Genomic DNA, 27,994 nt, shown 5'->3' with positions numbered 1-27,994 from the left:
AGCTCCACACCATCTCCGGTCACTGGTCACTTGCTTCAGGGCAAAGACCCACCACTGCAGTCAGTGTTGATCCACAGTGTGGGAGGTTTGTCCAGCGTAATTTGGGTCTGGCAGTTCAAAGGCTACACTTCACCTACCACAGGAGTGAAAAAAGAAAAAGTAAGTGAACGAAATTCTTTTATAAAGCTGGTGTTGGGAGATAAACTTATCTTGTCAGTAATGTTTTCTCTGGCTTTAACCATATGCAGCCATGGGGGAGGGATATGAGTTGACACTTAGTGTGTCTAAATTGTGGTAATAAATGAAGTAATGAAGATCTTGATCATAGTTGTGCAAATATCAAGTGTACCTGATGAAGGGCTTCCTTCCTTTCTCCCTCGGGGAGGGGATAGGTGTGTTAATCAGGGTGAATTGTGAAGGTGGACAGGGAAGGAAGGAAGGAAGGAAGGAAGGAGTGTGGTGCAGGGACAAGGATGCCTGGCCCAGATAGTGTGTCCGGCGCTGCTGTGCCAGGCCTCCTGGGGCTCTGACCTCCAGCAGCAGGTCTCAAAGTGCCAACACCTGGCACTTTGGGTGCTAGAACCAGCTGTCTGGGCTCCTATAGTCCATGGCCCTCAGCTGCTCTGGATGTTTCACCACTAGCCTCAACTGCATAATACAGGTACAAAATACCAGCATTCTCAAAGTAGGTGCATATGCAGTACTTAGTGTTGCCTAACCAAGGCCTGTGAAGGCCTAGTGGGCAGCAGAGGGCTCTGCATGACTTCCTCACTGCTACCATGGTGACCTCTCAGTCCGCTGGCATTTAACTAAGGAGACCCCATGCCTGTCACTAGAGGGACATCACAGTTGCTTATTTCATCTGATGAAATTGGAATCTGCAGGGCTAGCTGTCATGCCACACTGAATCAGAGGTGCTTCACAGAGCTTACTTAACTTACACATTCACAGAATGAAGATTACAAACGGGTCAGTATCTAAAATTTGGCTGTAGATTAGCCAGAATGCAGGTACTTGAAGTATCAATGAAAGAAAGAAGCATTCTGCCCCATCAACACAAAATCTACAACTCCCTGTCCAGGATCTCTATTTCTCTGCTGCTCTCCAGAAGCTGCTTTTCCTGGTCCTAGTGACTTCTGATCTACATGTTTTATATTGCTTTATATAAATAGTTTGGTGACTATATAATTTTTCCTAATCTTCTATTAGTGGTTCATTTAAATACAGTTTTCCTTTCCTAATTCTGCTTTGGTGAGGGTTTTTGTTGTTGTGGTTCAATACTCTGTACGTGGCAGAAACACAATATATATTTATCCACCTATTACTCATCTTGAGGAACCCTGGAGTTGTTTTTGCTTTTTAAATATTTTTTATCATAAAGTTTTATGTGTTTATTGTAGAAAAATTAGAGAAAATGATAAAAAAAAAAAGGAAAAGGAAAGAAAAGAAAACCCATAATCTCCCATCCCAATTTTTTTTTTCCAATTTTTTTAAACTGGTAGGAAATATATTCTTTTCTTATGTGTTTTTGTTTTGTTTTTTTATTGTGGTAAAATATACATCACATAAAATTTACCATTTTGACCATTTTTAAGTGTACAATTGAGTGGCATTAAGTACATTCACAATTTTTGTAAACATCACCACTATCCATTTCCAGAAATTTTTAATCATCACAAATTGAAATTCTGTACTCATTAAGACAATAACTCCCCATTTCCCCCTCCCCCAGTTTCTGATAACCTCTAATCTACTTGGTCTCTATGAGTTTGCCTATTCTTGGTACCTGATATACATGGAATCATACAATATTTGTCCTTTTGTGTCTAGCTTATTTTTCTGAGCATAATGTTTTCAAGGTTCATCCATGTTATAACGTGTCAGAATTTCATTCCTTTTTATGGCTGAGTAGTATGTATGAATTGGATAAATGTACCACCTTTTGTTTATCTATTAATATCTTGGTGGACAATTGGGCTGTTCCACCTTTTGGCTATTGTGATTAGCCAATCATAGCTACTTGAACATCTGTGTACAAGCATCCACATTTTTGTAAATGTCTTTCCTGAGTTTTTATCATCTCTCCATCTATGTTAGAGCATATAATTTATAAAATAAAACCAAAAAATTAAGAACATATGATTTACAAATACAGGTTATACTATAACCTGCTTTTATACTTAATAATTTATAATAAACTTTTCATGCCATTAAATATTCTACATAATTTCAATAGCTACATATTTTATTATATGAGTATATGATAGTGAATGTAACCAATCTAATAACATTTGACATTTAAAATGTTTCACATTTTTTGCTATTACAAATGATGGCTATAGCTAAATCTTTGGCCACATTTTTTTTTTTTTTTTTTCCGGTATGCGGGCCTCTCACTGTTGTGGCCTCTCCCGTTGCAGAGCACAGCCTCCGGACGCACAGGCTCAGCGGCCATGGCTCATGGGCCCAGCCGCTCTGCGGCAAGTGGGATCTTCCCGGACCAGGGCACGAACCCGTGTCCCCTGCATTGGCAGGAGGACTCTCAACCACTGTGCCACCAGGAAAGCCCCACATTCTTATTTCTTTGGGATAAGTTTCTAGATATTAAATTGCTGCAACAATGTTACATTATTGAATACTTTTTAATGTGACGGATTTTGTAATAAGCACTTTATTTATATTATCTGATTTATGCAATTACTGTTATTTTGCCTACTTTACAAATGGGACATGAAGGCCAAGTTAGAGGAGGTAGATGTGGAGGTGGCTGAGTGGGCAGGCTCTGTGGCTGCAGGCTCAACCCCGTCTGCTACTCCCAGGATGGACTCCAGCTCTAAGCTTCTCCACATTTGTGGTTTCCCCTTTGGTAAATGGGGATAATAATATACCAACTCCTGTGGGCAACTGTTAAGACTAAATAAGTTAGTATATGTAAAGTGCTTAGACTCATGCACTTAGTATATGATCAATAAGTACCAGTTATTGTAAATGTCGAGGTATAGCAATATCATTGGCACTCATATTTGACAATATATTTGTTGTATTATGTCTATTCTGCTTTTATAATTTGAATTTTTTTCTAGTATCTTATTAGATTTACAATTACTTTACTCTTTCCCTTTAGAATATATGAAGGTTTTAGCATATGAATTGTATTGAAAGGAAATATAAAACTTCCTTGAAATCAGATCCTACACCAACATTTACACCAAAGATGTGCCCAATAGTCTTGTTAAAAAGATAACTGTGGGGACTTCCCTGGTGGTGCAGTAGTTAAGAATCCACCTGCCAATACAGGGGACACGGGTTCGATCCCTGATCTGGGAAGATCCCACATGCCGCGGAGCAACTAAACCCATGCACCATAACTACTGAGCCTGAGCTCTAGAGCCCTAGAGCCACAACTACTGAAGCCCGCGTGCCTAGAGCCTGTACTCTGCAACAAGAGAAGCCACCGCAATGAGAAGCCTGTACACCTCAAGAAAGAGTAGTCCCCGCTCATCGCAACTAGAGAAAGCCCATGCGCTGCAACGAAGACCCAACACAACCAAAAATAAAATAAACTTATTAAAAAAAAGATAACTGGGCTTCCCTGGTGGCGCAGTGGTTGAGAGTCCGCCTGCCAATGCAGGGGACACGGGTTCGTGTCCCAGTCCGGGAAGATCCCACATGCCGCGTAGCGGCTGGGCCCGTGAGCCATGGCCGCTGAGCCTGCGCGTCCGGAGCCTGTGCTCCGCAACGGGAGAGGCCACAACAGTGAGAGGCCCGCATACCGCAAAAAAAAAAAAAAAAAGATAACTGTATAAACACATGAAAAGATATCAGCTTCACTATTAATCAGAGAAACGCAAATTAAAAAGACCATAGCCACAATACCCAGTGTTGGCTAAGGTGTGAGCAAAAAGGTATTCTTTAACACTCTTGTCAAGTACAAATTAGTATATCCTTTCCCCTGGGCAATTTGGCGAAAAGTATCAAAATGTAACCGGCAAACTATTTAATAAATTTCACCTCTAAGACTTTCCCTAAGGAAAAAAACAAGTGCCAAATAATGTGTATGGAGGATGTTCCTTGCATCATTGTTTCTAGTAGCAAAGCATTTGAAACCTATGCAACCTCTAGGGCAGGGGTTCCCAACCCCTGGTCCGGGCCACACAGCAGGAGGTGAGTGGCCTGCTAGGGAGCGAAGCTTCATCTGTATTTACAGCTGCTTCCCATGGCTTGCGTTACCACCTGAGCTCCACCTCCTGTCAGCAATATGGTGAGTTGTATAATTATTTCATTATATATTACAATGTAATAGTAATAAAGTGTACAATAAATGTAATGCATTTGAATCATCTGGAAACCGTTCTTCCCCTTCCCCCCCATCTGTGGAAAACTTGTCTTCCATGAAACCGGTCCCTGGTGCTAGAAACGTTGGGCACTGCTGTTCTAGGGGAGTGTTGGGCTCCACCCAGATCTCTGGTAGGCACCTAGCCCTCAGCTTCTATAAAGGTTGGAGAATTACCTGGGGAAGTTACAGTAGAGGTGGGGGAGCAGATTCTGGCAATGACATCCTCTTGGGATGGTCATTGGACTGAAACTCATCTCCAGTTCTGAGACCCTGTTCTTTCTTAGTTTGTTCCCTGCCCTTTCTACTTCCTCTTCACTTCATTTTCCTGAGAGCACTCCTAAAAATCACCTTAACAAATATCCCCACTTAAGGCTCTGCTTCTGGGGTACATGATCTAAGACACAGTCATTAAAAGTGGTTATGAAAATATGCACTGACCTGGAAAGATATTCACAGTATATGCCTAACGAACAATTAAAAAAAAAAAAGTCCAGAAGAACAGATGTCAAGCCATATACTCTATATGAACTAATAATATCATGGATTTTTAAAAAGTTGTGATAAGGGTATTGTGACTATCTAGGAGAATGTCCTTATTTTTAGGAGATGCATGCTGAAAGGGTAGAGTGTTTCTGCAACTCACTTCCAGTTTTCAGTTTTCCAAAACGTGTTTGTTTGTGTGTGTGTATACACACAGGGTGTGGGGTGGGAAGAGAGAGAATGAACATAGCAAATGTCAACAATTGTTGAATTTAGTGCAGGGTATATGGAGTTTGTTGCATTAGTCTTTCAATTTTATAGTAGGTTTAAATTTATTCAAAAATAAAAGTTGGTGAAAATGTACTTTCTGGGTATTAGGATTATTGCGATTTTAGCAACATCAGGAATTATGAGAATTGGTATCTCTCTTTTTGATTCCTGCAGTCAAGGAGTTTGTGTGCTATACCTGCAATGCTGATAGCAGCTGTCTGTGACAAAGCTTGTGCCACCACTGGGTGAACATTGACCTCAGGGGCACCGTACATTATCTGGATGCTGGCTTGTCCACCCAAGGGGGCCATATGTGAACACTGCTCCTGCTGTGTACCTTTAGGTTGCTTTCACATCTGTCAGCTTGGTAGACTTGGTTCAGCTGGACCTCATATCTGATAGTTTTACTAATAAACTCTCAATATAAGCATACCCTTGATTCAGCTCTTCCACTATGGGAACCTAGCCAAAGGAAATAACTACTAGCAAATAATTAGAAAATATTTCAATGACCAAAAATGGAGGACTGACTTCATCATATGCAATCACTGAAATGTGCTGACATGAAAAGATACTCACGATATATGGTGAAAAAAGGTTAGAAAAGTGTATGATATGAACAAATTCTATTTAAAAGATCACAATTACATCTGCAGATTTGGAAGAATGTACACCAGATGCTTAATTTGGACTGTCTCTGTGCATATGAAATTTGGGGTGTTTTGGTTTTTAGCTTATACATATTTTCTGAGTCTTCTATAATAAACATCTATTGCTTAAGCATTTGAAAAAAGAAGTGTTATTAAAAGATAAAAGAAGGGAGTTCCTGGGGCTTCCCTGGTGGTGCAGTGGTTGAGAGTCCGCCTGCCGATGCAGGGGACAAGGGTGCGTGGCCCAGTCCGGGAAGATCCAACATGCCGTGGAGCTGCTGGGCCCGTGAGCCATGGCCGCTGAGCCTGTGCGTCTGGAGCCTGTGCTCCGCAGCGGGAGAGGCCACAACAGTGAGAGGCCCACGTACCGCAAAAAAAAAGAAAAAAAAAAAAGGGAGTTCCCCAGTGGCCTAGTGGTTAGGATTCTGGGCTTTCACTGCTGTGGCCCGGATGTGGCCAAAAAAACAAAACAAAACAAAAAAGATAAAAGATAGTATGACATTTTATAAACAAATCCAACTATGACACTTCCTCATAATAAATTATAAATTGCATAAAGTTTAGGTTGCATAAGACCTAAACATTTGAACTTTCTAATATATCTACTTAAAAGACGCAGCCTGCGTTGTGGTCAAGACTTCAGGTTTTGTACATTTAGAATGGATAAACAAGGTCCTACTGTATAGCACAGGGAGCTATATCCAATCTCCTGGGATAAACCATAGTGGAAAAGAATATTTAAAAAAAATTTTCTATATGTGTAAAACTGAGTCACTTTGCTGTGCAGCAGAGATTGGCACAACATTGTAAATCAACTATACTTCAATAAAAAAAAATACGGAAAAAAAAGACTTCAGGATTTGGTCTTGGGATGGCTGGGTTACATCTTGGCTCTGCCACTTAGCTGAGTGACCATACAGCCAGGCTGGCTAGCTTCTAAATCTGTCTCCGTCTGTGTAACAGGGATGGTAGTAATAATACCACCCTCCAGCTTTGTTGAGGATTAAATAATATGCAGAAAACTCTTGGCACAGTGCCTAGTAGTACTAAGTGCTCAATAAATGTTAGGAGCCAGCAGGTGCCTTCTGTTTAGGCTAACAGCAGGAGCTCCTGCCTGCCTAAGCCTAAAGGACTCCGCCAGGCACTCTGATAGCTGTGTTGTGCATCTCACTTAGCTTTTTGTCAGAGAAGGGAGCAGGTGAGAGCAAAAGCAGCACTCCCAGGCAGTTTGACTTCCCTGAAGCTTCCTTATCGCTGGGTGCGAGGTACAGGTGCTGATTAACTCTGTTAATAAAGCACAGTATTCTGGAGGCCAAAGACCAAGGTCTGAAGCCCCTTAATGAGATGTGTCCCTCCTAACCACTACTGGGGGGAAAAATGTACACTTTTAGGTCACACAAAAGACAGCATATTTATTTGGGAAACAATAGTTTCAAAATTATCTCCCGAACTCAGAATCTATGGGCCAGAATACACACCCTAAGTAAACAAGTGAGGTTTTCATTAATTGCTCACTTATTAAATAAAACTTTTAATTAACTATGTGGAGTAGTGTTTTTCCACATTTGCATGATAAGAATCACTTGGAGTGCCAGAGATTGATTCCATTAATTAATATATTAGGCCTGGGATGGCCCAGCAATTTGGAAATTTTTACTTTTACAAATACCTCCAGATGATTTTCATCATCAAGGAACTTTGGGAAACACTGATGAAACGTTCTTTTCCATTTCCTTTGCAGATTTTAAGTCTTGAACACGTGGTCGCAGAATGACCCACTGAAGTCTTATCCGGTCCAGTTTTAGGAAAGGAAAGTAAGTTTTCTGAACATTTGGCTTGTTGTTTCCTAGGAGGCACTGCTTCTCATTTCCATTTCTGGCCCAGCTCTTCTAGATCAGGTTTTTCTCCGACGGTCCATCTTCCTTGAGTTGAGGCATAGCAATCCAATCATTTTTAAAAAATTGGTTTCTCATTAAAGGATTATCACATTAAATAACCTTTTCTTGCTTTTATCTTGTTCCCCTTCCCCCTGAAACGTGTTAAGAAGTTAGGGTGCATTGGATACACTCAATATTCCGGCTTTTCCACCTTAAATCTCATACTGACGACCCCGTGTATGCCAGCCTGGATCTCATCGTTTTCTTTAACGGGACCCACTCCCTTTGGCGTCCCGGTCAAGATAACATCTCCTTCTTCCAAGGTCATGATCTTTGAAACGTAGCTGATGATGTAGGGGATGGAAAAAATCATGGAGGATGTCTCACCCTCCTGCCTGAGTTCGCCGTTGACCTTGAGCCAGAGCTTCAGGTTGTGAGGGTCAGGGATCTTCTCTTTGGGCACGAACGCGCTGACCGGGCAGGAGGCCGTGAAGCTCTTGGCCAGAGTCCAGGGCAGCCCCTTTTTCTTGCACTCGTCCTGCACGTCCCTGGCGGTCATGTCCAGGCACAGGGCATAGCCGGCCACGTAGCCCATGGCTGCGGCCTCCGGGACGGCGCAGCAGCGCTTGCCCATCACCACGGCCAGCTCGAGCTCGTGGTGCAGGTTGCGGGTGTAGGCGGGCACGAGGACCGGCGAGCCCTCGGGGGCGTAGGCGGTGGACGGCTTCAGGAAGAGCACTGGCTCGCTCACTGCGGCGCTCTGCATCTCCCTGACGTGGTCTGCGTAGTTCCTGCCCACGCACACGATGTTCTTCCCCCACTCCCAGAAGCGGGACAGCGGTCTGGTGGCAGCCATGCTCCTGCCTGTTGCCCCCCTGAGTCACGTGGACTCTGCCCGGCAGGCCACCGGACGCCGAAGGCTACCCGGAGAGGACCAACTACCTCGGAACGCCGTCCCGCGGACTCCGCCGGGTGCCCAGGAGTCGCGGCGCTCGTCCTCTTGGGAGCGGCTGTCCAGTGGCTGCCTCGGGGCTGACCCGGCCTCGGGACGCGGCCCGCTCCCCGGAGAGAGGCTGAAGTTCTTGCGCAGGTGCCTCTCAGGGGGCCCTCAGATCCGCGGCAGCGGGACGCTAAGGAGGCACCGGTGTGGCCGCGAGCGCTGATTGGCCGAAGGGCGGGGCGAACTGAGGGCACGGGTTTGGGCGCGAGCGCTGATTGGTCGGGGGTGGGGCGGCGGGCGCTGGTTGGCCGTGGTTTGCCGTCGCCGGCGTGAAGAGCCCGCCCACCCCTCGCGCCGCAGCCCGCCCTCCGACTCGGTCATGGTGCTGGGCCACTGGCTGCTCGGCTGCCGGACCCTAGCTGCGCTGAGAGCGTCCTGCGCCCGTTGCGGCCTGGGTAGGTGGGCCGGGGCCGCCGCGGGGCCGGACTGGCCGGGATGCCAAGGCGCTGGCCTGACAGGGGCCGGGGCCACGGTGACCGGCTCGTGGGGGCGAGGCGAGGCGAGGCGAGCCGCCCGGCCGGCGGGTCCTGGCCGGCGTCGTAGCCGGGCTAAAGGCGGTTAGGCCGGCCGCAATCCGTGAGGCGTTCCAGCGCGGGGCCCGCACCGGGGGGGCGGCGGGGAGCCGCTGGGGCTGCCGCGGCTGACGCTGTTTTTTATTGACACAGGATTTTAACCCCTAACTGACGTCGGCAGGCAAGCCGATTGGGGTCGAGAAAAGGCCACACAGCAGTTGAGTCAGACTTTGAGAGGGCTGAAGACAGAGTGGGGTAACTTGTCAGCTGGGGGTTGCTGAAGGATTTGTGCTAGATAAGGAAATGGGTGTTCCAGGGACGCTCGGGAGCCCTGTCTTAGGAACCCTGCTTCCCTAAGATCTGCCTGGCAGCCAGCGAGCGCCCCCATCCTCCTTGACTGCGGCGCCCCATACAAACCCCATTATTTCTAACGCCCAGGGATGATGGAACTGTGCCTGAAGCCGCACAGAATGCTGTGTATATTCTCCACGAAGTGAATCACAGCTTTTCATGTGAGCTGTGGCCGGCAAGAAAAAGCCTGGGGCAGAACTGGGTTCTGTGAGCCGTGGGACCCTTGCCCTCTTTGGGTCTCCTATCCCCGCCTCAAAAATGGGAGGCGGGGCTTCCCTGGTGGCGCAGTGGTTGAGAGTCCGCCTGCCGATGCAGGGGACGCAGGTTCTTGCCCTGGTCCGGGAAGATCCCACATGCCGCGGAGCGGCTGGGCCCGTGAGCCATGGCCGCTGAGCCTGCACGTCCGGAGCCTATGCTCCGCAGCGGGAGAGACCACAACAGTGAGAGGCCCACGTACCGCAAAAAAAAAAAAAAAGGAGGCGATGGGCGCCCTGACCTCCAAGGACCTGCTCTTCCAGCTGTCAGATTCCATTTTCACTGTGTTACCTCTTGCTTTGTTGGAATATTTTGACTTTGATTTTGAAACCGCCTTTATTTCCTTATATCTTATCTGGCTGATGTAGCAATAGGGGCAGTGGGTTAAGCTGAGTCTTTGGAGCTGGCTAGCAGTTAGCTAAATGACCGCAGAGCCCTAGGTAGGGAGATGAAGCAGAAGGAAGCCATCGTTGGCCACTTCCAGATCTTACTGAGAGCAGTCGAGGTTGTGGAGTGCGCAGTGTGTCACCACTATTAAGGAAAGAGCTGGGTTTTTTCCATTTAGGGAACTCGTCAGAGCATCAGAGCTAAGAGTTTCTGTGTCAGGAGTCAGGCGGGTGGTGGAAGTGGGACTGTAGGGAATCAGCAAGAATGTGGCTGCCCCGTTCAGAGGGGGCGCCAGCCCTTTGATGCCATGCAGAAGGAGGGATCCAGTTCAAGAGAAGCCCAACAAAATGTGTCTCAAGGCTTGGCCTTGACTCTGCTCTGTAGTCCTCCTGGAGCTCGTATGGCACATATCGGGGCTGAGAGGAGGTGGCATAGCACAGAAACCTGATCATGTGAAAATGTTTGTTTTGCCGAGCATGAGGAGAAGGGCCTGGAAAAAGCCCAGCTGGTTGTCAAAAGGAGGACTTAGCTACCTCTGTGTGATCCTTAACGCTGCAATTCAGGCAGTTCCCTGGCCATGGCAGATGAGCTTGAATTCTGTATTAGACGGCCCCAGTGGACGTGGTCTATCAGTCTGTTGGTTGATGCTGCCTGCTCTCTGGATCCCTTTTTTTGGAGAGGTCCCATCCCAGCACCTACCTACTCCAGAATTTCATGGCTGTCTTCTGTCACCTTTTGCAGTTTTAATCCCTTTTACACTAAGATTTAAAGTATTGTTGGGGGCCTTTGGGAATTTTTAGATTGAATAGGAGTTTCATTGTTGAAAACATTTTGGCACCTGTCTCTTGGGCGGAGGATGCTTTTGCCCCTTGGTCACTCCCAGCCCACCCTGGCAGCCTTCTTTGGCTCAGTTGGATGGTGATTCTGTATCATGCACACTCGAATCTAGAACAGTTGTGACCAGCTGTCCCATTTCTCAGGCCCCGGGTGGCTTTTGTGCATTATCCAAATTTCGAGTTCCTGCCATTTGAAAGTGGATATTGTTTTCTTTTCTGGCTCGAGACCTGAGAAGGGCTGTGAGTAACTGCACAGGACTCAGGCTCTGTTAGCTTGCAGAGGCAGCCATATGCTGAGGGAAAAGAGCCTGGCCTGGCGCTTTCATTCTTCATGGTCTTTCTCTGAATCAGGTGTGAACAACCCCAGAACTGGCAGTGGTCACATCTGACAAAGGTTTGAATCACAGGGACAGGCTGGCATTTGTGTCCTTTTAGAACCTTTGAAAAAGAAAATAGGGATCCTAAGTCTGAAAGAGCTGATTTCCACAATTATGAACATGAATCGTGTTCTCTGTTTTCCTTACGGATATGGTTAAATGAGGCTATCCTCTTCTTTATCAAAGAACTTAGAAAACCTCGTATTTCGAGGCTCACCACGTTGCATCCCTGGGATGTCACTTCCCCGGATGCCTGGACTGCTGGGCCAAGGGCTTGCTTTGAAGTCTCGGCCCAGCGTGGCCTCATGTGGACGCTGACTGGAACCACATTTTGTCTTCAGGTCCAGCCCTGCTGGGAATCTTTCTCCATCACACGGATTTAAGGAAGAGCTTGACCGTGGAGCAGGGCACGATGAAGGTTGAGTTACTGCCTGCTCTGACCGACAATTACATGTACCTGATCATTGATGATGACACCAAGGAGGCTGCCATTGTGGACCCGGTGCAGCCCCAGAAGGTGGGAGGCGAGGCCCCAGCACCAGTTCTTCATCTCCTGATGAGTTTGATAACCACAGTGCCCTTGCAACTTGGCCAAAGCTGAACAGAAATTAATCCATTTGGTTTTTGAAAAACAGTTAAACTAGTGTCCAGCCACTCTGTTACAGGGGCAAAGGGCCAGTGAGAGGGGTGGAAGCGACCAAAGGCTTTGGAGTAGAGAGAAAAGGGCTCCTGTCTGTAGAGTCCCTGGGCAAGAGAAGGAGGAGCCCTTCTCAGCACTTTCTCCTCCTCCTCAGGGCTTTCTGCCCCTTAGTGCTGCCTCTAAGAGTGGCAGTCTCTGCTGGAGGGGCTTTGAGAGGTTGTGGGTGGGACTGAACTGCCGAACAGATCAAGGGAGAAAAAGCCTCCTTGTCACCCTGCTCTCCTGGAGCTGGGGCAAATTGGCAGGCTCCACTGGGCATCACCCTGCAGACTGATGAGCCAGTGCCGGGGTGTGACTGTGGCCTGTGTCCTGCCTCATGTTTGGTTGCAGGTTGTGGAAATGGTGAGGAAGCACGGTGTGAAGCTGACTACAGTGCTCACCACCCACCACCACTGGTAAGTGCTCCAGAGGCCAAACTTCTGTGCCAGCAGAGTTGCTTGGGCCTTACAGCTGTGCCGCACACACCCCAAGGGGGAGCATCCACCAGGTGGAGGGGGGTGGGGCTCTCGCAGGCTCCCAGGGGTCCCCCCACAGGTGGGAGCCTAGGGGCTCAGAGCCCTGGAAGCCCTTCTTTCCTCCACAGCTGTGAGCTAAGGGTCAGCCCCAGTGGGGTTCTGACGGGGCTTCTGGGCACTAGCCTCTGTGCTGCTGCCCTGTGTCCCTCAGGCCTGGTGATGGGGTCTGGTGACTTGGGGGCTCCAAGGGGAGAGGCTTATGCTGTATATCCTGTGGCCATGGGTGGACCTTTGGCAACATCTTTGAGCTCTTGTGCTTGTGTGGTGGGAAATTGGCCTTGATGTCGGGGAATAAACTAGTCTAGACATAAGTGTTTTTGAAAATCAAGCAATCATTTGGAGAGGTTGAGGTTTTTTTGATATTTGAAAGCTAAAGGATGAAAAAAGTTCTTATATTTGGGTCTTAGGACTAGAGTTGCCTGCCCAAGGCCCTTGTGGGTTTTTGAAACTTTTGAGGCTCTTCAAAGCTAGGAAAAAATGTTTATTTGGCTCTGAATTTTCTTTTCCAAATAACTGCCAGAGGGCAGCTAGGACAGCTTTGAACCTGTTCTGTGGCATCTCACGGAGCTTGGGGCGTGTCTTCGGGTAAAAGGACACCTTTCATCTTCTGTGTGGGAGTGTCACGTGGATGTGGTTGGCCAAAGTCTGCTAAGTGTTGGAAACTTGTTGATGTAACTAAGTCGCTGAGAATCTTTGGGGTTGTTTAGCCTCTGGGGTATCAGGTGTTACTTCCTGACTGATTTAGGCCCAAGGATCTGCAGTGGCTACTTAGCACAGCCGCTCCTTCTCTCAGAAACTCCGCCCCGTGTGGTGCCGAGGCGCCCTTACTCCTCTGGCCTCTGTGGGGCTACACTGGGGGGCTCCACCTCCCCAGCTTTTCACAGTGCGAGTCTCTCTCCCACGGCTTTTCCCACATTGTGATGCCTTATAAATTAAAACAGGCCCCAAACTGAGCTCCAGGGTGTGGCCTGTGCCACCCTCCCACTTATAGGTGGCATTTTCGGGGGTCAGTGATGAGTGTGCTGAGTGCTTGGTGCCAGCTTGTGTGTATCAGCCCCCTGCAGGGCAGGGAGCAGAGGGCTGCCCCCTCTTATCTGTGAGCCCTGCTGTTTCTGGGCCCGTAGGTGAATGTGTAGTGAGGAGCAGGTGTTCCCTGGTGATTGGAAAGCCCTCGCCTCATCCTGGAAAGGCTAATCTTCTGGGCTCAGGACACTCCCAGCCCTGCCCCGAGACCCTGGCAGGGCTTGCACTAGTGTATTTCTTACCCCACAAGGCCAAGGCGTGGAGCTCTTCTCTTGACCTGGGAAGCGTGGGGCACTCCTGGATGAGTTTCCAGGAGGTGCCTCAATGCTGGCTGCACATTCGAGTCACGTGGGGAGGTCATTCCGAGCTGGCCTGTCCCTGGGTGGACAGATCCCCCTCTGGCAGCTGGGCATTGTTTTAGAAGACAGCTTTTCAATCTGCTCGGGGCAGTGGGTCCCATCTGGTCTGTGAATCAGAATCACCTGAGGGCCTTTAAAACTCCTGGGCTGTGGGCTTCCCCAGGCCCACTGCATCAGGATGTGCGTGTGGGAGTCACGCCTTGGCGCTGTTTACAGATCCTCAGGTGACTCTGATGTGCCCAAAGTCTGGGAATCACGGGTGTAGGGATTATCCAGGTGTTTGTGATTTGGTTCATCTGCTCCAGAAGCTTCTGCAGCAAGACGGCAGGGGCACAGAAGTGCCTCTCTTGGGAATGGGGTGTCTGAGGACATTCTTTTTCAGTGGAGCCAAATGACAGACAAGAAGCGAGGATCCTGGGTTGGAAGATGCATTTCTCTTCTGAGAAACATAACTGGGAAAAATAAAAATTCCGTTTGGTTAGGGTGTAAAATCAGGCAAACCCTGTTCATATCGGCAGTAGCCCCAGCTCCCCTTTTTGACTTCCAGGGACCACGCTGGCGGGAACGAGAAGCTGGTCAAGTTGGAACCTGGGTTGAAGGTGTATGGGGGTGATGACCGGATCGGAGCCCTGACTCACAAGGTCACACACCTGTCCACACTGCAGGTGAGGAGTGAATGGAAGGGGCTCAACTGTGGCCCTGCTGGGCTCCAGGCCCTAGAGCCGCCTCCTGCTGGCTGTCCCCTCACTTACCCCAGGAACCCAGAGGGGCAGTCAAGGGCTTAGCTGTGGAGACAGCCTGGCCTGTGCATGGGTGGATGGGCTCTTGGGGCTGCCTGGGCCTGGATAGTCCCTTGTGTTGAGAGCATTGCAAGCAAATCAGTGTGCAGATGGTGACCGGCTGAGGGGAGAAGCTGTATGCATGGTTTTGAGACAGCTGGGGACATTGAAATACGGACTCTATGTGGGATCATATTTGACATCAGTGTTAAATTTCTTGGGTGTTGATAATAGTGAGGTTATATGGGAGGATGTCCTTTTCTCAGGAGATGTAGCTGGAGTGTCTAGGGGCAGTGTGTCAAGATATGTGTGTGTGAACAAAGCAGGTGCTGCACAGGTGGGACCTGTTAGCATTTAGTGACCCAGGTAAAGGGCACACGGATTCATTGTCATTTTAGTTTTTGGTAGGTTTGAACGTTTTTGAAGTAAAGAGTGGGGTGGGGGATGGAGGCAGAGAAGGGAAACAAAACAAAAGGCCAAGCAGCTAAGAAGGAAAACTGTCTTTTCTGACAAGACGCCTGGTTCAGATTTGGCCTGGTTTTGAGGAGAAAACAAAATCAGCCCTTTCGTTTGCATACCAGCAAACACCGGCTTCCAGGGCGTCTCTGCATCTGGGGTACCCTCAAGGACTGGGTCCTGTGGTCACCAGCAAGACCCATGACTTGCTCAATGGAGCAGTGGTTGTGGAAGCCCACTGGCCCTTAATGGCAGCTCCTGCTGTGGGGCGGGCATGGGGTCTGGGAGAATCTGTGAGCCTTAGGACAGGCTCCCCACACGCAGGGAGCACAGGCCAGTGTGTGCTCTGTTTAAGGTGGGGTCTCTCAACGTCAAGTGCCTGTCGACGCCATGTCACACTTCCGGACACATCTGCTACTTTGTGAGCAAACCCAACAGTCCCGAGCGCCCCGTGGTGTTCACAGGTGAGTATTCAGATGTTTGAGCTGGGGGGTCTGGTGTTCTTTGCAAAGACCCTCTTGGCATAGAGATGGCTTTGCACACCTTTGGGCAGAGCAGCAGAGCATCTCCTGCCAGGCAGACTGTGCTGGGCTCTGTGAGGAGGACCACAGCCCTCAGGGTAGAGCGTGGGACTTGGCTTCAAACACGTCCAGGGTACAGGCAGCTGTGGTGGGAATGTGGTGGGGGTGCTACCTCCTCGCGAGGCTGGCCTGAATGCGCCCCTCTGATCCTGGTCATTGTTGTCAGGTGCATGGGGACAGGCCTTTCCTTGAGAGACTCTGCCTGGTGGGGGTGCAGTCCCAGCCCCCACTACGTCCAGCAGCAGACAGGTAGGCAAGTGAGGGGCCAAGGGAGACCCCAAGTGGAGCCAGTCAGACCCGCCTTGTGTGGGGCCTGATCGGTGCTGGGCGCTGCCCCATCCCTCCACGGGCTGTGAGCTTGAGTGGGTCTGGCAAAAGCCAGCCCCAGGTCAGGGTGTCGCACACGGTGGCCCAAAGAGCTTGGAAGGTGGAGGTGAAGCCCCACCAGCATCGGGCTGTGTGAGTGGCTCTCGATTGGGGCGAGCAGGCCTTTCCAGCAACTGGCGGTGTTTCTCCTTTTGAGAGGAAATGGAAGAATCTTGATGGTGGTTGGGGAACCTGTGAAGCAGAGCAGCCGTGTGACGGTGGGTGTTCAGGGCGGTGTGAACCAGTGGCCGTGGATGGGCACAGAGCAGGCCCCTCTGCCCCCTTAGCTTGTTTAGCGAGTATAAGCAGTTTTCAGTCTTGAGTCTTCCCCAGTTATGTAACAATCATGATATTATAACCGCAGTGAAAGTTTGTTTAAAAATACAACAGCTGAAGCAGTGTGGGCTCCTAGAGTGGGGAAAAGGTGTTGATGGGAAAGCCACATGAGATCAGGGGTGGGGACGCTAGCATGAAGGGACACACAGGCTGAATGAGGGGTCACAGGGCCTCTGGACTGTCCCTGCAGCTTGTCTGTAAATCCAAAATTATCTCCAAATCTATTATGTTTATTTTTAAAAATACAGTCATTTTTAGGGTCTTTGCTGCAGTAGCAGGATGTGTGGGCTTTGAGCCGACTGCTGAGTGTGGGCCACGGGCCCCTGGGCATGTTGTGGGAGCCCCTGGCCTCCCGATGGGCCTCGGCAGACAGCGCTTTGGGGCAGGTGGGCTGGCTGCCTGTGCAAGGTGTGACCCCCTCTCTTAAGCACAGTTTCCCCTGCGTCAGTGGTGGGTGTGGGGTCTCCCCCACTGGGTGGTTGTGGGTGTGAGGTGAGGGGTGTGGAACCAGCGCTGGGTCCGGTGAACTCTCACAGCTGCGCTCCTGTCTCTGTCATGCTGCCCGGCCCCTGGGTGTCCGTCTGCCCCCCCGGCAGGGCCTGGGGTTGTGCGGGCCCGTGGCGGTGGCCCCCTTGGACCGCGCTCATGTTAGAAGCCGAGTGCCAGCTGTGGAAGGTGTGGAGGGCTGGTTACCGCCAGGCAGGCCCTGGACCATGTCCTGCACGTGCTGTTCTCTAGTCTGCATGACAGTGGCCGGCAGGGGAGTGCGTTCTCTAATTGGTAGCTTTTATACTAAATAGGTGAGAGTCACACAGGGTCCTCAGTGGTGAAGCTGAGCTGCCTGGGGCATCAGCAGTGAGGACCAGGGGAGCAGGGCAGTCCAGCAGGGCCCCGGCTGGCCTCTGTGTGCATGGCTGAGGAACCTGCAGCGTCCAGAGGTGAGGTGACTGGCAGCTCCAGGCCTTGAGCTCGGATGTGAGTGACTCATGGCCCCACTCCCTTCTCCTCTGGGGTGAGCTGAACAAAGGGAAAAGGATGCAAGCAGAGGAGGTGACAGCCCAGAGAAGGGTGTGCATGTGGCCCTGGGACGTGGTGGGCAGGACTGGGCACCCACAGAGCAGGGGAGGAAGATGGGATGGCTGTCTGGGGGGGCAGGCCTGGAGCAGGGTGCTGTGATGGCACTAGTGGGTTGTCTGTTTGAGAGGTCAGGATCTGGGACCTCAGATTTGGGAACTCATGGCAGTGAGCGCCAGGAGCAGCTCAGGTGGCGGCGGTGGGGAAATGGAGGCTGAAGTCGTTGCTAGAACCATGGCCCAGTGTGCAGGGAGGAGAGGCAAGGCTGGCTCTGTAGAGCCTGGGGGTGGGGCAGCCTGCATAGGGGAGGGATGCCTCCAGGCACTCTTAGCTGGTGGTGAAGATGGAGAGCAGTCAGCGAGAGGCTGGGGGTGCAGGTGAATGGTGGTCCCACTGCCAGGGAGAGACGTGGGGGCCCCCGGGTCTCTCAGTGTCCTGCTGGTTGAGGACATGGCCCCACGGAGGAGGCCCAGGCTGGCTCCCCAGCCCCTGTGGCAGGAGGCCCATGAAATTCCGGTGTGTAAACAGCAGGTACTGCTGGTCCCTGGAGGGAGGACCAGATCCCCCCAGCCTACTGTGCCTGCTCATGGCCTGTCCTCTGGGCTCTCCTTGGCCTCTCATTGGTGCCCAGACCACGAGGTTGAGGGGTCCTTTAGGGCATAGCCCCAGTCCTGCGTGTTGAGGCTTTGCTCACGGGCTACCCAACTCTCTCATCTGTGGTCTTGTTCTGAGGGGACAGTGCTGCACCATGGCCACTGGGTGGGCATTGGCTCCTGCCTGGCCTGGCCTGGAGCTCCCTGGGAAGAGGCCTGGCAAACGCTGGTGGAGGGGGATTGTTGCTCCCTATTGTGGGGTCCCTGGCCCTCCCCCACCTCCCCCACTCCAGGGGCCTGGAGAACAAATGTGCCATGTGTGTCTGCTGGGCATGAAGCCCGTTCTCAGGGAAGAGTCTTGGGGGGGGGGAAGCAGCACGTGGAGACCTGGTGGGTGTCAGGTGGAGGTAGGGCTGCGGCAGGAAGGGGGCAAGTCTGGGAGGTGGCAGGTCCGTGTCTCAAGGGCCCATGGGGGCTGTGGTCCCACGTGAGGGGCTCCTGGAGGGTCCAGGCAAGATCATGGGGGTCTTACAGAATGGTGCTGGCTGTCGGGAGTAAGGGAAGTCACAGGAAGGTCTGGCCTGGGAGGGGGCTGCTGGATGGGTGGGGGAAAGGGCTGGGTTTTGGGGATTCTCAGAGCTATGACTGATAGGACTGGGCGGTGAAGGGAGCAGCCAGGGTGACTCTAAGGTTTGGGTCTGAACAGCTGTTTGGGGCCTGGCGGTGCCAGTTAGTGCAACTTGAGGGAAAAGGTTTGGGAAGGGTGGAAACCAGTACTCGTGGGTCATCCCTGGGCCCTTTTGGGGTGGAGGTCATGTCTGGGGCTGTGGCCCAGTCAGCACAGGGGTCAGGGCAAAGCCCCGGCCCTTGAGGGGGCATGCACTGCTGACAGCCCCTCCAGCTCCACACTGTCCTGTCTTGCAGGCGACACATTGTTTGTGGCTGGCTGCGGGAAGTTCTACGAGGGGACAGCGGATGAGATGTACAAAGCCCTGCTCGAGGTCCTGGGCCGGCTCCCTCCAGACACGGTAGGTGGTGCCCCACCTGCCACCCGCTCGCTCACCCGGCGGTGGGAGGACCCTGCTGGCTCTCCCCATTGGGGTCTCCCCTGCATCTTGGGAGGAGCAGGAGGGTAGAGGCATTGCTTCTGGAAGTGTGTTTTTTTCTTTAAGCATACTTTTCATTGTCATTTAACATACACGCAAGACGTGTCCTTGTCCTGAGGGACGTCTCGTGGGTGCTGCCCCCAGGACCAGCCAGGTCCCTCACACCCGTCTCTGAGGGGCTGAGGGTGGGTTAATGAGTCTCCTCAGAGCTGGCGGGCTTGGCTTTTTCCCCAGAGAGTATACTGTGGCCACGAATACACCATCAACAACCTCAAGTTTGCTCGCCATGTGGAGCCCAGCAATGCCGCCATCCAGGAGAAACTGGCCTGGGCCAAGGTGAGCGTGATGCACTTGGGCACGTCCTGGGGTCAGGCACCGTGATGCCACTTTCCCAGGAGCACGGAGTTCATGGTGCCCGCTTCAGAGTGGGCAGAAAGTGCTCCTCCGGGCAGTGGGCGAGGCGGGGTTTAGACAGCCCAGCTTGGAGCAAGAAGCCCTGGTTGTCTGCTTAAGATCCTTTCTGACTCTGTGGGTCAGGGCTGGGCTTGGGATTCTGCATTTTCAACAAGTGCCCAGGTGAGGCTGAAGCAGCAGGTCCCAGCCCTTCCCTGCTGTCTGTGGGCAGTGGATTCACCCTAGAGGCTGCTTGTCTGAAAGGCATTTATTTCAGACACGGCCCCCAACATGCCCCGTGGCTCGGCCCAGGGGTTGGCGTGTTGTCCTGGAGGCATCTTCTGTGGGGGGGTTTGGAAACACTGCTGTAGGCAGCTGGGCTGAGGACGTTCTCCTGGACTCAGGTGTCTGTGTTCAGACACTGAGAAATGGTGCTGGTAAGAAACACACACACCTGGGAGTCCTCAGGTGCTGGGCTCCCTTCTGAGTTCAGTGAGGAATGGTCTCATAGGTTTTTTTTTTCATAAGTCACCTGTTTTTGTCAAGAATCTTTATCAATTTTGCGAGGTGGGCTTGCAAAATAATACTTATAAAAATTCAGACACTACCGTAATAGGTTGATAAATGTTATTCCTTTTTTTTTTTTTTACAGTGTGCACATAAGAATACTTAATATAAAAAACTCATTCTGTGTGTTATTTTGTGGCTTCCTTGTCACTTAATAATGGGTCTTAGTGCTCTTTCCATAGCAGTCCAAACATATTGAGCTTATTCTTTTCACGGTCATCTGCTTAAGGATAATTTACATACGATAAAACATACTTGTTTTAAGTGAGCATTATACAGTTTGAATTTTGACAGTATATGCTCCTGTGTCAGCCCCACCACAATCAAGATAGAGAACATTTCCACTATCGTAGAAGGTTCCTTGCCCCTCCCCATTCAGTCCCCAACTACTGATCTGCTTTCTGTCACTATAAATTACTCTTTTCTAGATTTTCCTATAAACAGAATCACACAACATTACTCTGTTGTATCTGGCTCTTTTTACTCTGCAGGTTTTCGAGATTTTTAAATTTCTGAGTAGTATCTTATATGGACATACTACAATTTGTTTATCCACTCATCTGGACTCTTGGGTAGTTCCCAGTTTTTTGCTATTTTAAATAAAATTACTGTGAACGTTTGTGTGCAGGTCTTTGTGTGGACACATGTTTTCATTGCTTGTGGGAACATACCTAAGAGTGTAATTGCTGGGTTGTGTGGTAAGTGTATGTTTAACTTTTAAGAAACTACCAACCTGTTTTCCAATTAGTTGTACTATTTGGAATCCTCACTAGCAATGCGTGAGTTCCAGGAGATCCACATGCTCACCAACACTTGGTATTGCTGATCTTTTAAATTTTAGCCATTCTAATAGGTGTGTCGTGGTAGCTTGTAGTTTTTAAGTTTCCATTTCTCTGATGGCTAAAGTTGTAAGAATTCCTTATACATTCTGGAAACAAGTCTTTGTCAGATATATATCTCAAATATTTTATCCCAGTTTGTGGCTTGCCTTGCCATTTTCTTAAGTGTCTTTCAAAGAATAAAAGTTTATACTTTTGGTAAAGTTTAGTTTATTAATTTTTTCTTTTATGGTTTTTGTGTCCTAAGAAATCTTTGCATAACCCTACGTCACAAAGACTTTGTTCTCTGTTTTCTCCTAGCAGTTGTATAGTCTTAGCTTTTATGTTTATATAAATTTATGTTTAGGTCAGTGATCCACTTCAAGTTAATGTTTGTGGTGTAAGGTAAGGGTAGAAGTTCTTTTTTGCATATTGACATCTAGTTGCTCAGCACCATTAGATGAAAAGACTTGCCTTTCTTCATTGGCATCTTTACTGAATAAAATGGACCATGTGGGCATGAATCTACTTCTGGACTCTATTCTGTTCCATTGATCTACATGACTTATTCTTGCATCAGTAGTACTGTCATGATCACTGTAGCTTATGGTAAGTCTAAGAATCAGGTAGTATAAATCCTCTAACTTTATTCCTTTTTGAAATTCATTTTGGCTCGTCTAAGTCCTTTACATTTTCATGTAAATTTTAGGATCATCCTGTTAATTTCTACAAAAAGTCAGCTTGGCTTTTGATTGTGTTGTAACAAAAGATTTGGAGAGACTTGAGATCCTAACAATATGGCATCTTTCCATAAATATGATATAGCCTTACATTTATTAAGGTCTTTAGTTTTTCTCAGCAGTGTTTTGTAATTTTTGGTGTTAAAGATCTTGCACATATTGTTAAATGTATCCCTAAAGACTTCATGGTTTTAGATTTTATTCTAAATGATTATTGATAGTCTTCAGAAATACAATTGATTTTTGTATTTTGACCTTGTTTCCTTGTGACCTTGCTTAACTCATTTTAGTCTAGCATCTTTTTCATAGATTCCTTAGCACACAATCATGCCATCAATATTAAGATAGTTTTATTTCGGGCTTTCCTGGTGGCGCAGTGGTTGAGAGTCCGCCTGCCGATGCAGGGGACACGGGTTTGTGCCCCAGTCCGGGAAGATCCCACATGCCGCGGAGCGGCTGGGCCCGTGAGCCATGGCCGCTGAGCCTGTGTGTCTGGAGCCTGTGCTCCGCAACGGGAGAGGCCACAACAGTGAGAGGCCCGCATACCACAAAAAAAAAAAAAAAAAAAAAAGTTTTATTTCTTCCTTTCCGGTCTATATGCCTTTTAATTATTTTTCTTGCCTTGTTGCACTGGCTAAGATCGTCAGGACAGTGTTAAGTAGACATGGTGAGAGTGGACACCTTTGGCTTGTTCCCAGTCTTAGGGGGAAAGCATTTAGTCTTTCACCATTAAGTATGATATTAGCTGTGAGTTTTTTGTAAGTCTTCTTTATCAAGTTGTTGAAGTTCACATATATTCCTGGTTTTCTGAGAGTTTTTGTCATGAGTGGGGTGTTGAATTTTGTCAAATGATTTTTCTTCATCTATTATGTAATCATACATTTTTTTTCTCCCTTACTCTTTTAATCTGGTGAAGTATATCACTTGGTTTCAAATGTTAAACCAACCTTGCTTTCTGGATAAACCTTAGTCATGGTGTCTATTTTTGTGTCTGTGTTCATAAGGGATATTGGTCTGTAGTTTTATTTTCTTGTAATGTCTTTGTCTAATATCAGGGTAATGCTGGCCTCATAAAATGAGTTAGAGTGCTTCCTCCTATTTTCTGAAAGAGTTTTTCTATGATTGTTATTATTTCTTCCTTTAGTGTTTGTTAGAATTCACTGACATAGCATTCTGGACGTTGAATTCTTTTTTGTGGAAAGATTTTTTTGTTATGAATTATGAGACATAATTCATAAAGACATATGAATTAATGTCTTTAATTTGTGTGGGGCTGTTAGATTTTTATATTTTCTTGAGTCAGTTTTGTTAGCAACTAGTATCTTCAAGGAATTTGTCCATTTCATCAAGGTTTTCAAATTTACTGGCATAGTTTTCATAGTTTCCCTTTTTATTATCAAGCTTGTTGAGGTTTAGTTCACATGTAATAAATTGCATCCATTTGAAGTGAACAATTGAGTGAATTTTGACAGACGTATATACCAATTAAACAACTCCCACTATATTTAAGATACATAACATTTCCATCACCCCCCAGAACTTCCTCATGCCTCATTTTCTCTGCCCTGCTCCAGTATGCCATTAGAACTTAGTTCACATTTTCTAGAACTTCATATAAATGGAACTATACAGTATGTACTCTTTCATCTTTTTTTACTCAGCAGAATGATTTTGAGATTCATTCATGTTGCTACATGTATCAGTTCATTCCTTTTCACTGCCAGGTAGTATTCCTTTGTTTGGTTATACCACATTTTGTTTATCCATTCACCTGTCAATAGACATTTGTGTTTCTAGTTATTGGCCATTGTGAATAAAGCTACTATGAACGTTTGTGTACAAGTCTTTGTGTGACATATGTTTTAATTACTCTTGAGTAAATATCTAGGAGTGGAATGGCGGGGTTGTATTAGGTGTATGTATTAAGTCGAAACTTGTTCAGTCTTTTTTAAAATTTATTTTATTTTTAATTTTTGGCTGCATTGGGTCTTTAGTTGCGGCACATGGGATCTTTCATTGCAGTGCGCGGGCTTCTCTCTGGTGGCATGGGGGTTTTCTCTCTGTAGTTGTGGCACATGGGCTTCAGAGCACATGGGCTCTGTAGTTCGCGGCATGTGGGGCTCTCTAGTTGAGGCACACGGGCTCAGTAGTTGTGGTGCACGGGCTTAGTTGTCCCATGGCATGTGGGTCCTTAGTTCCCTGACCAGGGATCAAACCCAATCCCCTGCATTGCAGGACGGATTCTTTACCACTGGACCACCAGGGAAGTCCCAAGTTGAAACTTGTAAAGAAACTGCCAGGCTGTTTTCTAAAGAGCGAATGTATTGTTTTACATTCCCACCAGCAAAGTATGCGAGTTCCAGGTGTTCCACATCCTCAACAACACTTGGTATTGTCTGTCTTTTTAATTTTAGTCATTTTAATGGGTGTGTAGTAGTGTTTCATTATGGTTTTAATTTGCAGTTCCCTAGTGCCTAATAATGTTGAACATCTTTCCATGTGCCTGTTGGCCATTTTGTGAAGTGTTTGTTCAGATTTTTTGCCTATTTAAAAAACTGGATTGTCTTCTTATTATTGAATAATGTTTTTTTTTTTTAAGTATAGGTACAAGTCCTTTTTCAGATATGTGTATTGTGAATAGTTTCTCCCATTCTGTGACTTGCCTTTTGTTTTCTCAACAGTGTCTTTTGAAGAGCAAACATTTTAAATTCTGATGAAGTCCAGCATATTAATTTTCTTTTGTGGTTCATACTTTTTATCTCCCATCTAAGAAATCTTTGCTTTTGCCAAGGTCAAAGAAACCTCCTGTGTTTTCTTTTGGAACCTTTATAGTTTTAGCTTTTACTGTTAGATCAATATGACTTAAACCGCCAACCCCCCTGCCGCCCACCGCCAATATTTGTTGGATCTGTAGTAATTGCCCCTCTTTCATTTCTGATGTTGCCAATTTTTTTCATTGTTCTTATCAATTTTGTTGATCTTTTAAAAGCATAACTTTTGCCTTAATTTTCCTTGTTTGTTTTTCCATTGCACTGATTTCTGTTCTTAAAAAGATAAAGTTTAAAAAACTTTCCTTCTACTTACTTTGGATTTGCTTTGTTCTTCCTTTTTTTTTTTTTTTTTGGCGGTACGCGGGCCTCTCACTGTTGTGGCCTCTCCCGTTGCAGAGCACAGGCTCCGGATGCGCAGGCTCAGCGGCCATGGCTCACAGGCCTAGCCGCTCCGCGGCATGTGGGATCTTCCCGGACTGGGGCACAAACCCATGTCTCCTGCATTGGCAGGCGGACTCTCGACCACTGCGCCACCAGGGAAGCCCTATAGATTCTTAGTATGGAACCCAAGGTCATTGATTTTATTTTTTAATAAAAATAATTATTTTTATAATTATTAGCTTAGTTGCTCCATGGCATGTGGGATTTTCCCAGACCAGGGCTCAAACCCATGTCCCCCTGCATTGGCAGGCAGATTCTTAACCACTGTGCCACCAGGGAAGTCCCAGTCATTGATTTTAGATCTTTTTTCTTTTCTAATATAAGCACTTAAAGCTAAAAACTTACCCCCAAGTACTGCTTTTAGCAGCACAAATTTTGACATGTTTTATTTTCATTATCTTCAATTTGAAATATTTTAATATATCCCTTGTGATTTCTTCTTTGACACATAGGTTATACTGAACTGTGTTAAACTGTTTTTTAGCCTTTTCAACTTTTTATTATGAAAATTTTCACACATACAGAAAAGATGAAAGAATTTCATAGTGAACAGTCATATACCTAACACCTTTCTAGTAACATTTTACTAATTTTATCACTGCCTATTTATCCATCTTACTTTCATTCTTTTTAATAAGTAAAACATACTAGTGTGTGGATGTCAACCGTAAATCATTTTACCAATACAATTAGGGAGAACAGTTAGACTTTCCAACATTTTTGCTCTTATAAATTGTGCTACAGTGAACAACATCCTCAAATGTAAGTCTTTACATTTGTGTGCTTCATACTTCTGTAGGAAAAGTCTCTGCATGTTAACGCTTATCTTAATAGATAATCCAAAAGGTTATGACAGTTTACACTCCCCCAACTATGCCTACAAGGACCTGTTTTAAAATTATCCTTAGAATAATTCAGTGGTTTTCTTCCTTCATAAAAGGTGGAGGAAGATTTCTTAGGAGGAGTGAGAATATCGGAGGAAGTGCAGGGAATATTATAAAACATTCTATGCTTGTTTTCACCAGAAGGGAAAGTTCAGAGATTAGCAATAAGCCTTCATCTTTTTTTTAAAAAAATAATTTTTTGGCTGTGTTGGGTCTTCGTTGCTGCACGGGCTTTCTCTACCTGCGGTGAGCGGGGACTACTCTTCATTGTGGTGCGCAGGCTTCTCATTTTGGTGGCTTCTCTTGTTGTGGAGCATGGGCTCTAGGCACATGGGCTTCAGTAATTGTGGTGCGCAGGCTCAGTAGCTGTGGCGCACGGGCTTAGTTATTCCGCATATGGGATCTTCCCGGACCAGGGCTCAAATCTGTGTCCCCTGCACTGGCAGGCGGATTCTTAACCACTGCACCACCAGGGAAGTCCCTAAGCCTTCATCTTGACCTCCCACCAGACTCCAACTTGACCCACCTCCAGCGGTTAAAGGATTACTTCTCGATGCCACTGCTCACAGTGTGGGTGGGATTGGGACCTTTGGGTCTGAGGGCCCCTGATGGTCAGGAAGCCTGGGTGTGGGTGCTGACAGTGGCTGTCCAATCACTGGCCCTGTGGCCCTCAGGGTGAGCCCAGCAGTAGCAGGGCAGGGGCTGTGGGCAGGGTGGAAACCCCCAGCTGTTAACTCTGACCTCCTTCCTGTAGGCATTTCTATAGGAGTGAACAGTTGGCCAGATGTCCCAGTATGCGTCTTCTCTCCGTCTGCCCTGGTCAGTGTTGATTAGAAGCAAGGCCATCCTGGTCCTGAGTGGAGGTGACAAGCTGCCTGAACACCCTGTGATGAGAGCTGCCCTCTGGGGGGCTGTCACCGCAGGGGAGGGACCCCGGGAACCTGTTGCCTTGCTGTTCTTCCTGGCAGTGAGGTGCTCACGACCCACATGCTGTCTTGGGGGTAGGGCTATGTTTTCTTCTTTTCTGTCTTCTGCATTTTTGCTAGTTATGACTTCTGTATTAATGAAAAGAAAGCTCCTTGTGCCCCTGCACCTCCAAGACAGCAAGGGAAGGAGAGAGGTTGTTGGTGGCAGCTGGAGCACTCACATCTCTTCTCCGCGGGCGGGGAAGGGCCTGTCCTGGTACTGACCCACTGCTCACTTTATCTTCTCAGTCGGACGACATTGGAAGACCATTAGGAGGCTTTTTGAAGTGTCAGCTTTAGAAGTTTCCGCATTAAAGGGACCCACTTTTCTTGCAGGAGAAGTACAGCATTGGGGAGCCCACAGTGCCATCCACCATTGCAGAGGAGTTCACCTACAACCCATTCATGAGAGTGAGGTGAGGGAGCGGGTCCCACGCTGTCCTCGGGCATCTCCACCTCCACCACCCCGACTCCTGAAGAGCCCGGGTGGGAGAGGAGGCTGCCCTGAAATCTCTGTTTAAAGTGTTGCCAAAGAATGAGACATCTCTTCTTAAAGGGGGACGCTTTTCTTGACGCCCTGGCTAGGGTGTAGGGTCCTTTCTGACCCTGGAGTCTGGATCCATAGGTGGACGAGACTTGTGCTTGGGGAGCCTCTAGGCGCTGGGCAGTGCCGGATGCCAGCGTGGAGTTGGTGTCCCTGCTTTCCAGGTCACCAGCAGGACTGGCTCGGCCAGCATGTTTCCCACAGTTAGAAACACCTGAGTTGGCCGTTGGCTGTCACACTTCATTTTTAAGAACGTCCCGCCTCCTACAGGCTCTTTTCTTCCCTGGTGCCATGGGAGGGGTGGTGGGTCCGCGGGTGCAGGGTGCGGCCTGCAGCCTGGTGCTTGGCTTCCGCAGGGAGAAGACTGTGCAGCAGCATGCAGGTGAGACGGACCCTGTGACCACCATGAGGGCCATCCGCAAAGAGAAGGACCAGTTCAAGGTGCCGCGGGACTGAGGTGGCTGCGGGGCCTGGGTGTCCAAGGCTGCTGCTGCAGCTGCGGCCACCTTGAACCACATTTGGGTATTCAGATGTGTTAGGTGAATTTCTGGCTAGGAGTGCAGGAAATTCAGTCACAGTTTAATTTTAAATTAATTTCAGAGCATTTTGCTTGTGTTATCAAATGTTCTAATACATATTTATAAGAGAAGAA

The 27,994-nt window shown here is 48.1% G+C and overlaps 2 protein-coding genes across 6 annotated transcripts; one reads left to right on the top strand and one right to left on the bottom strand.

The window, feature by feature from the left end:
- The first annotated feature begins 27 nt into the window (after window positions 1–27).
- On the top strand, window positions 28–27,994 carry HAGH (hydroxyacylglutathione hydrolase). Of its 5 annotated transcripts, none has more exons than XM_049699648.1 (9): window positions 28–159; window positions 11,673–11,848; window positions 12,362–12,426; window positions 14,476–14,593; window positions 15,519–15,627; window positions 19,038–19,141; window positions 19,454–19,555; window positions 27,135–27,214; window positions 27,699–27,994. In XM_049699648.1, the coding sequence occupies exons 2-9, from the start codon at window positions 11,744–11,746 to the stop codon at window positions 27,796–27,798; spliced, it is 783 nt and encodes a 260-aa protein (XP_049555605.1). In that variant the 5' UTR covers window positions 28–159; window positions 11,673–11,743; the 3' UTR covers window positions 27,799–27,994. The 5 variants fall into 5 exon arrangements, with proteins under 5 accessions (XP_049555605.1, XP_033285076.1, XP_033285075.1 ...); XM_004270324.4 differs by lacking the exon at window positions 28–159 and adding an exon at window positions 8,818–9,008; XM_033429185.2 differs by lacking the exons at window positions 28–159; window positions 15,519–15,627 and adding an exon at window positions 8,779–9,008.
- Window positions 7,129–8,763, bottom strand: FAHD1 (fumarylacetoacetate hydrolase domain containing 1). The gene has a single exon (XM_004270323.3). The coding sequence runs from the start codon at window positions 8,467–8,469 to the stop codon at window positions 7,804–7,806; it is 666 nt and encodes a 221-aa protein (XP_004270371.1). The 5' UTR covers window positions 8,470–8,763; the 3' UTR covers window positions 7,129–7,803.

This window comes from Orcinus orca, chromosome 16, assembly GCF_937001465.1.
Source record: "Orcinus orca chromosome 16, mOrcOrc1.1, whole genome shotgun sequence".
In the NCBI taxonomy this organism is placed as follows: Eukaryota; Metazoa; Chordata; class Mammalia; order Artiodactyla; family Delphinidae; genus Orcinus; species Orcinus orca.
Note: the sequence above shows the minus strand (reverse complement) of the source record. Positions and strands in the feature narration are given on the sequence as shown.

Bases quoted from the DNA above. Each gene is read 5' to 3' on its own strand.
- HAGH (XM_004270324.4), top strand. From the start codon at position 8,933: ATGGTGCTGGGCCACTGGCTGCTCGGCTGCCGGACCCTAGCTGCGCTG. The intron at 12,427-14,475 runs GTAAGTGCTCCA...TTTGACTTCCAG, and splicing joins CTCACCACCCACCACCACTG to GGACCACGCTGGCGGGAACG. The intron at 15,628-19,037 runs GTGAGTATTCAG...CCTGTCTTGCAG, and splicing joins GCGCCCCGTGGTGTTCACAG to GCGACACATTGTTTGTGGCT.
- FAHD1 (XM_004270323.3), bottom strand. From the start codon at position 8,469: ATGGCTGCCACCAGACCGCTGTCCCGCTTCTGGGAGTGGGGGAAGAAC.